At 45.9% G+C, this 18396-nt stretch overlaps 1 protein-coding gene and 1 non-coding gene across 13 annotated transcripts in view; one reads left to right on the top strand and one right to left on the bottom strand.

Annotated features, from left to right (window-relative positions):
• Positions 1 to 18396, bottom strand: part of CLASP1 (cytoplasmic linker associated protein 1) — a 277780-nt gene that overhangs the window by 170683 nt on the left and 88701 nt on the right. For all 12 annotated transcript variants that reach the window (XM_047869157.1, XM_047869151.1, XM_047869156.1 and 9 more), the window contains exons 3-6: positions 9614 to 9692; positions 7747 to 7850; positions 6795 to 6886; positions 4565 to 4640 (exon numbers count right to left, since the gene is read on the bottom strand). In XM_047869157.1, coding sequence (XP_047725113.1) covers positions 4565 to 4640; positions 6795 to 6886; positions 7747 to 7850; positions 9614 to 9692 — 351 coding nt within the window. The remainder of the gene's footprint in view (positions 1 to 4564; positions 4641 to 6794; positions 6887 to 7746; positions 7851 to 9613; positions 9693 to 18396) is intronic.
• On the top strand, positions 10244 to 10369 carry LOC125174295 (U4atac minor spliceosomal RNA). The gene has a single exon (XR_007155407.1). It is a non-coding gene; the product is annotated as a U4atac minor spliceosomal RNA (small nuclear RNA).

The raw sequence follows: 18396 nt of genomic DNA on the forward strand, positions 1-18396 counted from the left end.
CCAAACACAAACATGAACTCAGAAAGCAGCAATAAGCAAGACTTAAGAAACAGAACAGATTGAAAACAAACAGAAACAGGGAAATTTGAATGTGGACGGTCTGTCCGTCAAACATGATCACTGTAGCAATGTTGAAATTTCTTGAATGAGAAAATAGCAGGCCGTTGCACGACAAAATACCCTTGCTATTGAGAGATACCCACTGAAGTATCTCAGCATCAAACTATCACACGTGTAAGATACTTTCAAATGGCTCAAGAAAAAAGAGTGCATTTCTGCGTGTGGATGTGTATACGCACATGGAGAGAGAGAAAACCAACGTTAACTGGTAAATACGGAGGTTACTACTGGCCCTACCATTTTTCTTTAGATTGAACATTTTGCAAATACAAACATGGGGAAAAAATTTTTAGTATGCTGTGCCCTGGAACCAAGGCCAACCTGTGAGGGTTGGGGAGGAAGGGAGATGTGTCCTTACTCCAGCAGGCCCAGACAGGGGAGCAACATGATTTTGGACTGGGTCTCAAGCAATGAAAATCAAAATAACAGAGAAAAGACAGAGGAAGGAAGTAGGGACACAAAGAACAATGTATAGTCCTCGATCCTGCACGCTACTCCTGAACAGTGTTACAGGACAGGGAACCTCACTGAGAACTTTTCCCTTTATGGTAGAAAAGGGAAACCTCACACTATGGACCGAATGTCTGTGTCTCCCCCCCCACCCCCCCCCCCCCCCGCCCGCCACCACCACTGTATGCTGAAGCCCCGACCCTCAGTATGTCTGCATTTAGAGACAGAACCTATGTAAGAGGATAATTAAGGTTAAATGAAGTCCTAAGAGTAGGGCCCTGGCACAACAGCATTGGTGTCTTCGTAAGAAAAGACATCCACGAGCTGGCTCCACTCTCCACTCGTGTACAAAGAGGTCAGGTGAGCACACAGGGCGGGAGCAGTCTGCACACCCGGAAGAGGCCCCTCACCAGAACCAGACCACGCTGGCACCCTGATCTCCAACTACCGGCCTTCAGAACTGTGAGAAATAAATTTCTGTGCAGGCCACCGGGTCCATGGTATTTTGTTATGGCGGCCCAAGCTGACTAAAACAGATTATCAGTTTATTTGGGAAAAGAAATACCTTCTGATGTCAGGCAGCAGTTTTATATGGAGACACGTATGTATCACACAAATAGTTAATGCCACTGGGTCCTGAGGATCACTAATAAGCACATCGCTTGGCTCACTTTCTAACGATGGCATTTGTTCACAGCCAATCACCTTAATGAGCAAGCAAGATCTTGTCCTACTTAGAAAGTCTGGACCATCAACAGATTTAGTGGAAATACTAGCCTGAGAGTCAAAGTAGATCTGGGTACCTGCTTGGCCTTTTAGGGGCTGAGTCATCCTGCATAAAATACGTAAACTATTTTAGTCCCAAAGTCCTCCTCTGTGAGCTGAAGGCTGCTTTGAAGGCCACAGGAAGTAACAAACTCACTCAACAAATTTGAGTGCCTGCTAGATGCCCAGCTAAAGTGCCTACATGGCCCAGGCAGGGAGCATGATAACCGAGCGCAGCAGGGTGGGTGTGTAACGACAAATGGCACCGGCCGGGGCCCCAGTGGCAGAGAGAGAAGGGAATATGGAGGGTCGGGCACACAGGCTGCCATCACCCAGCCTTGGAGGAATACAGGGCAGCTCTGTCACATCTCCTCATCTCTCAAGGGAAGTCGGAAATACGACAAATGTAAAAACACCAAGACTCTAGGGGCGCCTGGGTGGCTCAGTTGGTTAAGCGCCTGACTTTGGCTCAGGTCGTGATGGCACGGTTTGTGAGTTCAGGCACTGCATCGGGCTCTGTGCTGACAGTGTGGAGCCTGCTTTGGCTCCTCTGTCTTCCTCTCTCGCTGCCTCTTCCCCAGTCACGTGTGTGCGCCCTCTCCCTCTCTCAAAAATAAACGTTTAAGAAAAAAAACACTAAAACGCTAAACGTAAAGCTAAAACGTTGTGCAGACACGTGTACACAGACAGGTATGCCAGTCTGTTAGAATGCAATTCGGTTTCAGGCCAGCAGTCTGTGACCTACACTCTGTGTGTACAAAACACTCAACACAATGGCTAGCGGAAGTGGAGCTATCTACATGTTCAAAACCAACATCCTAAGCCTTTGAAACCATCATTCCTCAGGCCCACAAAGCTACAGGGTCAGACAGCATTTGAGGGTCTGAAGCACCCCGGATGCAAGAGATACAGAGGCACACGTTTTCTTTGGCACTACAAAGTACTGTACTCCAAACGAGAAGCAAGTTCTGTAAAAGTAACTCGCTCAGGATGAAGGCACAACGTAGTGCTCACTTGCACACGCAAGCGAATGGGTCCCCTATGGCTTCTGCCCACCCCCAGGCTCACCAGAAAAAAGGAACCCCAACATCTGGGGCCGCTGGGACTCCAAGAGCCCCATATATTAAACGCTACCTGGCAGGCCCACGCTGAATGCTTTATGAAATCTGAGGTCTTTCAGATCTATGACCCTCCCTCACTGGACCACTGTTTACTGGGACACAGAGGGGGCGGGCCACCTGCAGGGCCCACAGCAGGAAAGACCGATGTGAAGGTTAAAGTAAGGGCAAGAACACGGGCACCTGCAGCATACTCACACACCCCAGGAGCAGGACTGATGGAGTGCGGCGGTGCAGAGAAGCGGGTGGTTAAAGTCTCCTGGCGGGAGGGTTCTGGGAGACATGGACCGTGCGTGTCTGTGAGCGCACGCATACGGGTGCAGATGGCCATTGCCAAGGCAGACGTGAGGCTGCAGATGGTCACCTGAGCGTGGTTTCAGCACTCTGGCTCTATCTGGCTCTGAGGCAGACTGCCGAAACCTGCCCACTGAGCGCCAACCTCATTCTGCCCCAGGGCCGGGTGTCCCGGAGGCCCAGCGCGCATATTCCACGTCACCCGTGTGGCCAGTGGCAGCGCCTGAGTTAGGAACAAGGAAATTCCCCCAGCCAGGCTGGCTTTTCTGCTGGTCTAAAGGATACCGTGTGATAGCAGTGATCAATGATGGACTTTTCTCCCCACGGGAACCAAAAATGGAAAGAAAACCAAAAAGACAGAAAAGACAAAATAATCCATTTTGGTACTGAGAACTTTTTTTTTTTACGTTTCTTTTCAAATTAATGTTGAAACAGAAAGCATGATTCAGTAAATTAAAACGTCTAAAAATCCCAGGGGCGCCTGGGTGGCTCAGTGTGTGAAGCAACTGACTCTTGATTTCGGCTCGGGTCACCATCTCACAGGTTCCTGAGTTCAATTCCCCAGATGAACTCTGTGCTGATGGGGTGGAGCCTGCTTGGGATTCTCTCTCTCTCTCTCTCTCTCTCTCTCTCCCTCTCTCTCCCTCTCCCTCTCCCTCTCCCTCTCTCTCTGCCCCTCCACTGCTTGCATGCCTTCTCTCTCTCTCTCAAAATAAACATTTAAAAAAAAAAATCCAAAAATCCCACTTCCAGTGTCATATACTTTCAGTGAAGCTGGACAAAGGAGGGAGTGGCAAGAGGAAAGCAGGTGGGGGCGGGGGGAGCGGTCAGCACACATGCCCAGAGGAGGGGCTGGGCACCTGAACGGAAGCAGCGCTGCGCGGCGGAGTGAAGGCCTGGAGGTGAGAAAAGGCAAAGCCAGAAGAGTGGGAGGGGGCTGGAGCAGGGGTGGGGTGGGAGGTGGAGGACAAGCTGGCACGACCTCTCTGGGGGGCACGTCAGCGATCACCAGTCACAGCCTAAAATGAGAGGCCTGCTTACCACGTGTATTTCTTTGGTGAACTACTGTTGCAATTTTCGGCCCCTTTATCTATTGAGGTGTTTTTCTGATGAGCCCATACGAGCGAACTAATGTAACACAAAGGACTCTCGGTGACAAACAGAACTGACTGGTGGGAAAACTGGCACTTCTGAAGCCCAGGCTTGGAAAGTTCTGGGACCTGCCTGGTGACTGCCCAGATTGCCGGCTCTTCTCCCTCCCTTACACAAAGGAGGTGGTGCTCTGGTGTTTGGTTTTTGAATTTATGGAAGATTTACATAAAACACCATCCAGAGTTTGTCCGGGGTCAAGGAATTTGCAGCTACATATACCAAAGGGGTCACCACCCACACAAAATACAGGGAAGTTTCCATCCCCTCAGAACACACTGCCCAGGCCCTTTCCATCTAATCCCCCTTCCCCCAAGAGTCAATCCCTATCTGACTTCAATCGGCACTGATCGCTCTCCCCGGAGCTCACCCCCTCTTGGCTGGAGAGGGAGTGACTCCAGCAACCTTATCTTGGAGGCCGGCACAGAGGACGTCACTTCACAGGTAGTGAGGCCTCAGCCACACACAGAACAGGGCAGAGGGGCCACCACGTTCACCAGTGATACCTTATTAATGCTAACGGGCTCTAATGCTAGTATCTGGAACGATAATCAGAGCATTGCAAACAGGAATGAAGTCCCACCCGCCTACCAGGTATACACAGGACACCGAAATGCATCCTGATGGTCTGTAAGCAGTATAATTCTTCCTCACCAAAACATACTCACCTGGCTGTTGGGGTCTCCAAGTAAGTTACATATATGTGGCACAATCTTGCTTAGTGTTAAAGTGTGTGCTCCAGAGCTGAAAACAAAAGGAGTGTTTTACTGCTGGTGAGAACAAAGGGAAGAAACGCTCTCCCTTCCCTCTCCCTCCCCAGGGCCCTATCGCCCCCTCACACCTAGGCTCTCCCTCCTTCCCATCTTCCAATCTTCCGCCCACCTGGTTCCAAAATCGGGGCGCACCACAAAGGCCTCCTCTGCACAGAGTTCAAAGCTGCTCGCTGACGCGCCTTCTCCCGGGCACTCAGGGCTCTCCCCGATCTGGCTGCCTGCCTCCCACACGGCTGCCCCGCGTTATTATCCTATCACGCACTTCCTATTCTGCCCAACTCCGTGTTCTCAACGAAACCGCAAGTCCCTAGAGGGTCCTCATTTAACTCTCCACCTGCCCAGGCTGACGTTCGGTTCATGACCGCTGGATGGAGAGACACAGTGGCCGCGGAGGGTTCCAGCTGAACACCGCCCAGCTGGGCAGCACTGAAGTCCCTGACCGCTTTCCACCGTCACAGACACGGCCCCAAATAGCCCTTGCGAATACAACTCTCCGGTAAGCTCATGTCTTCCTTAGGGCACATTCTCAGAAGTGAAACTACTGGGATCCAAACCAAGAAATGCTTTTTTTAAAAACTCCAGACACGTTTGGGCAAACTTAACGGCACTGAAAAGGCTCATGAGAAGGGGAAAATTTTACGAGGTGACATAGATGGCATCCCAGTTTTGTTTTTGAAAATAATATAACTTTACAGGCTGGACTACAATGCGCCACGAGGTGACAGTGATTGCACGAAGGTGGCAGAAAGGTATGTAATCGTTATTTTCTTCCTGATGCACGTTTTCGGACATATACGGTGTCACTTTTATAATCAGAAGGAGTGACATGTAACTTTTCTGTTTTAAAAATCTTTGCCTCTCCTACAAATAAGCACATGAAAAAATATTCCATGTCACTCGTCATTAGGAAAGTACAAACTAAGACTACGATGAGCTATCACCATACACCTAAGAACATGGGTCAGATAAAAAACAATGAGAACATTCACTGCTAACAGAGATACGAAGAAACTAAATCGTTCATACACTGGCTGGTGGGGATGTAAAATGGTACAGACGAGTCTGGAAAACAGTTTGGCAGTTCCTTTTAAAACTAAAAAAAGTCTGGCAGCTTCTTTAAAATTAAACCTACCAAACGACCCAGCAATGGCCCTCTTGGACACCGATCCAAGAGAAAGGAAAGCTTATATTGATGGCGGGACGTGCACGTACACGCTCACAGCACCTGTATTTGTACTAGCCAGAAAGCAGAAACTATTCAAATAGCCTTCAACAGGTGAACGGTGACGTGAGTGGCTAAGACTGTACCGTGGAATTCTGCCGGGCGAAGAAAAGAAAGGAACTGCTGTGTAGGCGATACCCCATACGCAACCTCAAAGGAATTATGTTCAGTGGAAGAAGTCAATCTCATAGGGTTACATTCTCATTCTGTATGATTCCATTTGTATAACACTCTTGAAGTGACACAATCACAGAGATGGCGAACAGATTAGTGGTTGCCGGGGGTGGCTAGCGTGAGGGAGCCTGGGGTGCTGTGCAGGTCTGTACCTTGCTGGAGGGCTGGCTCCCCAGAGCTACACACGTGACAGAAAGGGACAGGTCGGCACCCACCACGCCTGTGTGTAACCAGAGGAATCTGGAGGAGCCCTGTGCACTGCATCGATTGGTTTCCAGGTGCTGGCACTGTGCTATACAAGATGTAAGATGTTAACACTGAAGGACTATGGGGAGAGGTCCACGGAACTTCCCAGGATGTTTCTCTGCAACCTCCTGAAACCTATAGTTACCTCAAAACACAAAGTTAAAAATAAAAATCCTGGGGCACCTGGGGCGCCTGGGTGGCTCAGTCGGTTAAGCGTCCGACTCAATTTCAGCTCAGGTCATGATCTTGTGGTCTCACGACCACATGGTTCAAGCTCCATGCTGATGGTGCAGAGCCCGCGTGGGATTCTCTCTCTCCCTCTCTACCCCCTCCTCCCTCTCTCTCTCTCTTCTCTCCTTCTCTCTCTCCACCCCTCCTCCTCTCTCTCTCTCTCTCTAAAAATAAATAAATAAACTTAAAAAAAAATAAAACGAAAATAAACATGCTTGGCCAGGGAAACCCTTAGGCCCCACCCAAACTTACGCATTGAGTGTGGCAACAAGGCAGAGGCACGTGCCTTCCCGAGTCCGGAAATTCTTGTGCTTGAAGCCTCCCAGCATCCGGTCCCACACATACTGTAGGCGACAAAGGACAGAAGAGGAGAGGAGAGGAGGAGCCTTCATTTAATACAGGGCCAACAGGAGAGGGACCTCTCAGCAGGTGCCAAGTCAGCCCAGCCTCGAGTCACCCATTTCGTCCTCTCCAGAGCACACTGAAAAATAGTGACTTATATTCGTATATCAACACACAGCTTTTCCAAACACAGTCCTTTATATAACTGCATGTGATTATCCCAAAAGCTCTGAAAGAAAGGTGTAACCAGCCCCCGTTACGTGGGTGAGGAAATGAAAGCCGAGAGAGGTTTGGGTGGCATGCAAAAGATCACATACTGCTACCGCTCTCCCGGTCCACAACAGCGGTCCCCGCTGTATCTGCAAGCCACGCATCCATTCACCTCGTAACACATTCTGGGTACTACCCTCCCTGAATGGCTTTTTCTGATCCCTCCACCACCCCGCCCCACCCCACCCCCTGAACATGACACAACGGAAGCCTGGAAGGCAGGGCCGGGTCTCTCTGTCCACCTGTCCCCACAGCCCCAGCTCACTAGCAGATCGGAATGAGGGCTCCAGCCAGGGCTCCTGACCCTCCAGACACCACAACCGCCTCTTTTCAGAGAAACCGAGTCAGTTACACACATGAGCTCAAGAATCTAATGGATTCAACCAAGCACTCGAGACTCATCTTAAGTCCACTAATTTATTCAAAGTATACCCTTTGCTACTTATTACTTAACCATCCTGTATGGGGGCATGGGGGCGCAGCTTAAATGCTACGGAATTTTTCACGTGAAACACAACAGCTTTAAAAGAAATTCTTTTTATATGGAGTCACCAGGGATGCTGAGTGAGGCAGACGCACCTCCCCGCCCTACCTGGGGATTAGCAGCTTGATCCATGATCTTCAGCAGCAGAGTCTGGTCTTGCTCTCGCACAGAGTCTTTAGCATCTCCCAGTCTGTCTATTAAACTTGGCAACACTGAAAATCAAAATGCAAATTCATCAAATGAAAGCCTGTGGGGGCGGGGTGGGGCGGGGGAGTGGGGGAGGTCAGGTCCTGCAGTCACCAACTGGGTATTTCAATCCCCAGGAAGACAAAATCCTGGCCTAAATGATGTGCGCCAATCTAAACCCACGGATCCGCGCGGTTCTACTTTCCTCACTAAAATCCACAGGAGCTGGTCTGAGAATCCGGAAGTGCTTTGCTCAGACATCCTATACCAGTCTTCTTCCTTAGCCCACCCTCCTGCAGCTAGCTATCAACACATTTTTAAGCTGGCAAAAAAATTAAAATGGATGTCAGTGGCAGATCCTGGCAGGAAAGAGTCAACACAAATGGAAATCTAGGTAAAGGAGGGGTCCAGCATATTCACCGGAGGTAAAAGGAGCAGGCACTCAAGACTCCATCCTTCTTTCATCTACACTTGTGAATTCTACATAATGTACATGCACGTGCTCTAGAGAGAGTCAAGGTCCCCACATCCTCCACACACCCAGGTGTGGGCCACCAGCTAGCACTCCAAGAGCATTCACCTAACAGAAATCGGCTTACTCTGCTTCTCCCATAAACTTTTCTTTTATTAGAGCTATGCCTGAATAATTAATTTAGGAGGAAAATATAATGCTATAAAATAGGAAATGTCTAAAAGTAAGGGAGGTTTTGGGGTGCCTGGGTGGGTCAGTCAGTTAAGCGTCTCACTTTGGCTCAGGTCATGATTTCACAGTTTAAGCCTCGTCGGGCTCTGTGCTGACAGTTCAGAACGTGGAGCCTGCTTTGGATTCTATGTCTCCTTCTCTCTCTGCCCCTCCTCTGCTCGAGCTCTGTTTCTCTCTCAAAAATAAACATTAAAAAAAAAAGTTTTTTTAAAAACAAATAAGTAAATAAAAGGGAAGTTTTTATTTACAGATGGACAGTTAGTGCCAGAGTGGGAAAGAGTTCTTGACCTTGTCTGAAAGAGCATGCTGACCAGGAAGTTAGCAAAAAAAACAGTAATAATAATAATAACAAATACACATGCAGCAACTGAAAGGGAGAAGTTCTATAAGGAAATGTGTGTACAAACAGAGCTGCTTGGTGCTTATACTACCATGAAATCCCAGAGGTCAGGAATTGAGAAATGACTGTGTCATCTCTAAAACGAAACCTGTGCTTATTTTTTATTTCATTTTTCTGACATACTGTTTTCCCTCCAAAATAAAAAGTGGTCATTTAACATGCACTTGTAACATTTACGATCAAAGGGAACACACTAACACCAACGATAATGACCTGGAAAGAATATAACCGTATTAGATTTGCAGGCCTTCTCCAAGTGAGAAAACACAATGCCCCTCAAAAGGGGCAAATATGATTTGGTTGGCACTAAAATGTGACGGCTAATCTGTAGAAGAAAGAACAGGCAGTGACACTGTGTATGAAAACACGAACACAGAAAGAAGCCGGTGGAAAGGTATGGTAAAACCAGAAACAGTGAACATGCCAGCAGGTGCGGGGAGGCCAGCGGTTGTGGGGTGAGTTCAGGAGGGGAGAGGGAGCAGTGGTGCCGCGCCAGCAGGGGGAGACTGAAGGAGAGACGAGGGTTGGTTGGCTGGGAGGGGGTTTGGCTAGGACAGCGAGAGGTGGGGGGCTCCAGCTCTAAGGGTTGGATATAGCTAAGTGGAGGCGCTGGGGAGACGGAGGGAAGGCTGGGGGCTGGACGGTGGAGAATGTGGGGGCCCGCTCCACACCTACCCACAGCTCACCTGTGCCAATCTGCGCCTTGAACCGATCCTGCAGCCGGGTGACCAGCGCAGACAGGATGTCCATGCCGAGAAGAACCACCTGCAAGGGAAAACAGCGGGAACCCGTTAGCTGCCGGCCTCGGGGCCTGAGCTCGCGCCCACCAGCTGCCGGGATGCCCCCCCATTCCTGGCTCAAACGCCGTCCGTGAGCCCGGAGAGTGCATGTCGACGGCAGAATAAACTGGTTATCAAGAGGGCTGCTCTGGTACGCAAAGAGCTGTTCACAGCTTAAATAGAAAACAACCGGTCGCTTGAAAGGAAATAAAAAGCCACGGCGGGTCCGTATGCAGAACGCGAGCGGACCGGCGTGTAAACCGGCGCCGCTGCCCCGCCCCCCACAGCCCCGCCCCGACGAGGAATACGTATGCAAATTAACCGCATCTGGCGCGTGGCCTTCTGGGTAAAACTAAGCGGCCACGTCGCGACCTTCAGAAGCCTCAGGAAACAAGGAGTTGGTGGTTTCCTTCGGAAGCTGTGTTCACTATAAAGGGACACTAGCTACCAGGCTGCAAGACCAGTTGAGAATTAGTCACCCCAACCCAACCCGGTATTGGCGCTTCCTGCTAGCAGCGCACGCACAGCTCTTGCTTAACCATCCTTTTCTTGGGGTTGCGCTACTGTCCAATGAGCGTATAGTGAGGGCAGTACTGCTAACGCCTGCACAACACACCCGCATCAACTAGAGCTCTGCTTTACCTTGGTGCAATTTTTGGAAAAATGAAAAACCTCTTTTCCACGACTTTTGGGTTCAAATAAGAGCCAAACTGAACGTACGCTGCTGGTCGTGACACCTCTCTCAGCCTATAAGTGGCGCTCGCTCCCTGCCAGTGTAGTACCTTTAGTTTCTTTATAGTTTTTTTACACTTCCTTAACAGCATTCACAGCTAATTCAACTCACCTGCACCAAAGCTCACTTCGCAGACCTATCGGTGTAGACCATAAATGCTCCCCCCTAAAACGCAAGCTTAATTCACGAAATCCGCTTCTGTGCTTCAATACACGATCAGAAATAAGCTTCCCTGCTCAGTAGGAAGCAGTGTTGCCTTGTTGCAAGAGCTTTAAAAACAAACCAGGGGCACCTCAGGGGGTTCAGTCGGGTAAGTGCCCAGACTTCAGGCCATGATCCTGCTGTTTGAGTTCAAGCACCATGTCGGACTCCGTGTTGATAGGCTGGAGCCTGCCTTGGATTTTGTGTGTGTGTGTGTGTGTGTGTGTGTGTATGTCGGACTCCGTGTTGATAGGCTGGAGCCTGCCTTGGATTGTGTGTGTGTGTGTGTGTGTGTGTGTGTGTGTCTGCCCCTCCTCCACTCACATGTTCTCTCTCAAAAATAAACATTAAAAAAAGTCTATCTTATGGTTTGCCTCTCTTTAAAAAAAAAAAAAAAAACAAAACGAAGTCCAGTATCTTACAGACCATGTAAGACTGAGGCAAAGATAATAATCCTAACATCAGGCAATATAATTATGATTCCGAATTCTCATCTGTCTGCCCCTGCCCGCAGGAGCTTGAAAAAGCAAAGACCGCAGGCTTTTCTATTCAGCTTGGAATTCACTGCTTCAAACTGCCCATTAATCAGGACACAAACATGTCTACTACATGCCCTATGAAAGGGGCTGGAACCTTGGAGATATTAAAGGAAGTAATTCTAAAATTCCTTTACAAAGAACAGGTTTTTTTTTTTTTCTTTTTTAAATACGTCATGGTATAATACATTTTAAAATGGTGGCTTTACTCGCGGGGCTAAAGAGGATTAGGTATTACACTCTGACTTCCTTCCAAAGAGTACAGTATGAAAGCAGAGGGGAATAACTTTACAGTGGAGAAACCTGACAAACATCACCTCAACCAGATGATCAGGATCAATAACAACAGTCACAAATCATGCTGACATATCTATGCTTGTGATGGTGTGATTAAACTGACACTTTACATCCTCAAAATCCATAAGCCCATTTAATCATGAGGAAAACATCAAATTCCCATAGAGGGACATCTTACAAGATGCCTGACCAGTACTGATAAAGTCATCAAAAACATGGAAGTCCAAGAAACTGTCCTAACCTAGAGGAGGAGTCTGGGGACACATGACAACTGTAGTGTGTACCCTGGGTGGGATCCAGGAACAGATAAAGGACAGTGGGGGGGGGGGGGGGAGGAGGGAGGGGGGAGTGAGGAACTCTGAATAAACTTTGGACTTGAGTTAATAAGAATGCATCAATATTGCTTTATTAATCGTAACAACAATACCGTACTAATGTTAATATTAACGGAGAGTCTGAGTGGGGGGTACACTGGAAATCTCTGTACCATCCTGTAATTTTCCTGTAAATCCAAAACAGTGCCAAACATTAATGCTTGTATTTTAAAAAGAGCAGCCCATTAATTAAATGGAATTGGCTTTTCCCTGATGAATCCTAAGCATGAGTGTGGTTGCATAACTTGTTGGAGGTGGGAGCATTATTCATTACGGAAATACTAAATGTTGCCGCCTTCGAGTTCTCACCACATCCCTTCATCACTCATTCAACACTAAAGTATAATAATCCTTATTCAAAGGATTCAAAATTCTGTCAGATATCACAGCACTTATCATCAGTTAAGCTACCTGTAGAATTGGAGGGAGCACAGACTTCAATCCTTTCCAAGATGGAGGTTTACTTGGTAGGTTGGACCAGATCACGCCTAGCTAAACCCTACAGAGTAAATTTCAAAAAGTCTAGCCCAGATGGACTGGGAAGTCCAGAGACTCCCCCAAGAAGCCTGGCTTGGCAGCTAAGACCCAGGGAAATAGGACAGGAGAGGACAGAACAGAATCAACAACAAAACTTGGGAAGGAAGCAGGGTGGGGGGGGGGGGGAGGGGGAGGGTTCATATATAGTTGTCTAGTTCACCCTGAGTCACAGCCCCAGTGGGCAAGAAAGGGAATCGTCACCCACAAACATTTATCTTTGCAGCTCAGGCCTTGCTCCTATGTTTCCATTTCCCTACTGAAGAAGGGGATACATGAATAAAGCCACTGCCTGGAAGACCACAATTATTAGCCGTGAAGCCTCTCTGTACCTCAGTTTCCTACCTGTAAAATGGGGACAACAGTAACAGCTCCCTCATAGGTCGCTTTGTGTACGTCGAGTGCTTGAAATAGCGCTTGGTGCATGGTCAGGGCTAGACCACGCACACACGCTGGCTGTTATAGCCAGCTCACCGTCACTGCCATTACCATGGGCAACAGACACTGATCAGTGGTCCAGCAGAGATTTGTGATTCCCGACAGCAAGGGACTCAGACAGCAAAGAAGGCTTCCCAGAAAAAGTCACGCGGTGTGAAGCTAAGTTTTGAAAAACCAGCCTTGCACCAAAGGAAGCAGGCTGAGGGAAGCGTGCATGCAGACAGACGGCTGCCACGATGGGGACAGCTTAAGCACACGACAGGGGCGAGAAGTCGCAGGGGAGGCAGCTCCTCAAGGGCTTCAGACACGTCTTGAAGACGATGGGACAACCCCTGAATAGCTGTAATGGCAAAGAAGAGGTGACAGGGGGCTGGAACAGGGGGCACAGTGACCAGCATGAGGAAGGCAGCCTGGGAGAGAGAGGGCAGAGGCAAGGAGGAGGTCGGGCTCACACCCAGGACTTAATGCCTTGGTGTTCACTAAGCCAGTGATTCGGCATTACCTTTGAGCACCTCCTTTGATATTCTATTCAATTTTCTGAGTTTATGCTTGTTTTCACAACTAAACTCCTTACATGTAAGGAATATTATGCCTTGTTATTTTTTCAAACTTTCCATTACACACACACACACACACACACACACACACACACACACACACACACATATGGCACAGTAGTGGGTACATGGTGGGTGGTCAATCAACCCCTACTTTACCAAAAGCAAAAACAAAACACAAGCTACCTGACTAACTTAGTAATGAATTCGTTGAGCAGATGAGAACAGAGGAGTTCTCAAGGTCCAACACAATTCCTTTATCCTACAACTTTAAAAACATGCTTTTAGGGGCGCCTGGGTGGCTCAGTTGGTTAAGCGTCTGACTTCGGCTTGGGTCATGATCTCACAGTTCGTGGGTTCAAGCCCCACATCAGGCTCTGTGCTGACAGCTCAGAGCCCGGAGCCTGTTTCAGATTCTGTGTCTCCCTCTCTCTATGCCCTTCCCCAACTCATGTTCTGTCTCCCTCTGTCTCAAAAATAAATACACATTAAAAAAAAAAAAAAGATTTTAAAAGCAGGTAATAATTGCGAAGTAACTCAGACTCACCCTCATGCTGAAAACAACTAAAATTGCTAGCTAAATTATAAAAGAACATCTGGTTGGAAACATCAAAGAACTAAGAAGGCAAAGAGTAGTTACCAGGTCATGAAACATAAATAAAGTAAAATCCAGAGGGAGGAGCCTGCAGCAAATGCCCCACTTCTGCCCTTGGGCCATTTAGACACTGGGAAGGGGCAACCAAAACACTGAGAATCACTCTCAATATCCATTTGGGTCCAGGAGAACAGACTGGATTCCAGAGCCCCCAAAGGTTGGTGGCTTGCATAGCCCCCTACAACGTGAGTTAGAAATCCAAATGGCTAGACCTTAGAAGAGTGAACTGAAAGTAAAACAGCCTAAACAACCACAGATTAGCTTCTAAGAATCTGGGTGGCCCCCAAAAATAGCAATCCTTGACATCAGATGGAAATGATCTTGGCTTAGTGGTGCCCTAAAGCCCTAGGCAGATGAAAACACAAAGCACTTCTGGATGGAGAGAACATCATCCAATCTAGTCTTCAATTTACTTCTTTTTTTAATGTTGATTTATTTTAGGGAGAGAAAATGTAAGCTGGGGAGGGGCAGAGAGAAAGGAAGACAGAGAATCCCAAGCACGCTCCACACTATCAGCACAGAGCCTGACTCAGGGCTCGAACTCATGAACTGTGAGATCATGATGTGAGGCAAGATCAAGAGTCAAACGCTTAACCAATTGAGCCACTGAGGCACCCCCTCATTTTACTTCTTTAAACAATTTGCAAATACAATGTCCAAAATACAACCAAAGATAACCAGGCACACATGATACCTAGAAATGAAAACTGACAGAAACACAGACACACTGAACTATGCGCATGAAAATAATTAGATATTAAAATAATAATTCTGGGGCACCTGGCTGGCTCAGTCAGTAGAGCATGTGATTCTTGATCTCAGAGTCATGAGTTCAAGCCCCATGTTGGATATAAAGCTTACTTATAATAATAATGATAATGATAATAATAATAATAATAATAATAATAGTAATTCTTACTATATGTAAGAAGATAAAACACAATTAAAATTTGGGGGAGAGAAATTACGAACTTTAAAAAGTGACATCAGTTTTCAAAAGCACCATATAATACAATATCCAAAATTCAGTATTCAATGGATGGGTTTAAAAGCACACTGGAGGGTGGGAGGGAGGGGAGGGTGGGTGATGGGTATTAAGGAGGGCACCTTTTGGGATGAGCACTGGGTGTTGTATGGAAACCAATTTGACAATAAATTTCATATATTGAAAAATAAATAAATAAATAAATAAAAATAAAAGCACACTGGACACTAAGTCTGCAGAAAAAAATCCGCAATGAAAAGGCAAAAGGATGAAATATTCAAAAAAAATAGGTAAGAGACAAAGAATAGACAGAAAAGAACGAACATAAGTTCAAATGGAGTTCAAAAAGGACAGTCAGCAACAGCAGGTAAAAAGCAATAGCTGTGACCCATTTGGATCACTATTATAACAGAAGGGAGGAAAGGAGGAAGGGAGGAAGAGGGGTGCCTGGGTGGCTCAATCCGTTAGGCATCCAGCATCTCACGTCAGGTCATGAACTCAAGGTTGTGAGTTCAAGCCCCACACTGGGCTCTGCACTGGGAGTAAAGCCTGCTTTAAAAAAAAAAAAACAGAAAACAAGCAAAAGGGGGCACCTGGGTGGCTCAGTTGGTTGGATTTCGGCTCTGGTGATGATCTCACGGTTTCTGAGTTTGAGCCCTGCATCAGGCTCTGTGCTGGCAGTGCAGAGCCTGCTTAGGGTTCTCTCTCCCCCCTTCCCTTCTCTCTCTCTGCCCTCCCCTGCTCTCTCTCTCAAAATAAATAATAAACATCCTTTTTAAATGAAAACGAAAATAAAGAAAGAAAATAACAAGTGCTGGTGAGGACACGGGGACATTAGAACTCTTGATACACTGCTGGTAGGAATATAAAACAGTGGAGAATGATACAGTGGGCCCTCAAATAATTAAACACAAAATTACCATATGATCCAGCAACTCCACTTCTGGGTATATACTCAAAAGGAGTGAAAGCAGGATTCCAAAAGATACTTGTACAACTATGTTCCTAACAGCATTATTCAAAACAGCCAAAGGTGGATAGAGCCAAATCTTGATCCAAGTGTCAAATCTAGCATACTTCATGATGAAATACCAAGGGGGAAAAAAAACCAACAAACTGGAGGTATAAAACTCATAAAGAAGCAAAACTGCCATTATTAATGGAAACTATATAAATAGAAGATCTAGAAGATCTACAGGTATATTATAAAATTAAAAAGTTAGCTAAGCAAGACTGAATAATCCAAAGTCAATATATAAAAGAATCAACTACATTTCCGCACCAACAAGCCAAAAAGGAATTTTTTTTAAGTTTCCATATTTAACTGCATAAAAATAAACACCTAGGAATAAAGCTAGCCAAGATAAATACCTACCCAAAAAGCTATGGAACAACTAAAAAAAATGAAAGAGCACTAAAATAAATGGAAAGATAAACTATAGGTTGGAATATTCAGTACAGTGAAATTCTCATTTTTCCTCAATTGATCTACATTCAGTAAAATTTCACTCAAAATTCCAACTGTGTATTTTTTTAAGAAGTTCACAAATTGATTCCAAAACCTATGCGGAAATGTAAATGGTGAGACAAGAGGTGATAAAACTTGCTTCCGCTGGATATCAAGATTTATTACAAAATGGTAATGATTAAGGCAATGTGCTATCAGGTCAAGGAGAGACAACTGTATTAAAAGGACAGAATAAAGAAACAGACTCACACATATATGGGCACTTAACTTATGAGAAAGTGGGTACTACAGACCAGTGAGAACAGGGTTGTTCTTTTAAATAAATGCCCGAGTCAACTGAATATATGGAATAAGAAAGAAACTGACTCCTACCTCACACCATACATAAAAATGAATTCCCAGTAACAGATATAAGTGTGGAAAGGCAAAACCATAAAGCTTTTAGAAATTGACATAAGAAAATAGCAGGGCACAATAAACACAAACCCTAAAGGAAAAGACTGATGAACTGGATCAAACTAAAATTAAGAACTTTGGCATATCAAACACTGTAAGAAAGTAAAAGGCAAGTCACACTGAAAGAAGGTATTTATAAAACAAATAAGCAACCACAGGCCTGATTCCAGAATATACAGTACATATATAGAGATCTTCTACAAGCCAATCAATAGGCAACCCAGGACAAAAATGGGCAAAATAGCTGAACAGACACTTCATAAAAGACAGCAATGGTCAGAAGTATATGAAAAGTTGTTAAGCCTCCATTAATCATCAGAGAAATGGAAAGTAAAAATATAAAGAGACACTGATACATACTCCCCAGAATGGCTAAAATTAAAGACTGACAATACCAAGTGTGACAAGAACATGCAAACTCTCATACATGCTGGTTGGAATGTAAATTGGTACAAACAACACTTCAGAAAACATCTTTGGGGGCACCTGGGTGGCTCAGTCAGTTAAGCTTCCGATTCTTGATTTTGGCTCAGGTCATGATCTCACAATCATGGTATCGAGCTCTGTGTCATCAAGCTCTGTGTCGGACTCTGCTTTGAGTGCGGAGCCTGCTTGGGCTTCTCTCTCTCCCTCTCTCTGTCCCCCCCCCCCACACACACATGCTCTCTCTCTCTCTCTCTCTCTCTCTCTCTCTCTCTCTCTCTCTCTCAAAATAAATAAACATTTAAAAAGAAAAGAAAACACCCTGCTATTATCTACAAAATTTGCAGCAATTCCACCACTAGGAATATGCCCAATAGACATACCTGTACATATAGAACAGGTGAAATATACAAAATTCATCAAAGCAACACTATTTATAATAGCCTAAATCTATAAATCCATGTGTCCATCTACTGGATGGGTTGTGGTTTTCATACCCAAGAATAAAAATGAATGAATCACAACTATGCTCAATGGTGTAGATAAATCTCGTAATAACGAGTGAAAAGGCCAGACACTAAGTAATGAAACTTTTGTATGAAGTTCAAAAACAAGCAAACATAAACTATAATTTTAAAGTGCATATTTAGGTGATAAGACAGAAAAGAAAAGAGAAAAGAAAAGAGAAAAGAAAAGAGAAAAAGAAAAGAAAAGAAAAGAAAAGAAAAGAAAAGAAAAGAAAAGAAAAGTGATTACCATAAAAGTCAGGAGAGTGGTTACTTTGGGGAACGCTGGCAATGTTCTATATCTGTTCCAGAGTGGCAGTTAACAACTATTAGTTTTATCTCAACTTATAAAACTGTGTCTTTGTGTTCCATGCACTTTCTACAGATAGTTTGTAATTTTTTTTAAGTTTAAAAACTAAAAAAGTGGCAGTGCTCCTTGGACTCCTTGACCTGTAAGTCTGTGACTAGTCTCTGCCTCCCTTACTTTCCAAACCACCAGTAAAAAAAGCACCAAAACAGAAACCACC

The sequence above is a fragment of the Prionailurus viverrinus genome, chromosome C1 (genome assembly GCF_022837055.1).
Source record: "Prionailurus viverrinus isolate Anna chromosome C1, UM_Priviv_1.0, whole genome shotgun sequence".
In the NCBI taxonomy this organism is placed as follows: Eukaryota; Metazoa; Chordata; class Mammalia; order Carnivora; family Felidae; genus Prionailurus; species Prionailurus viverrinus.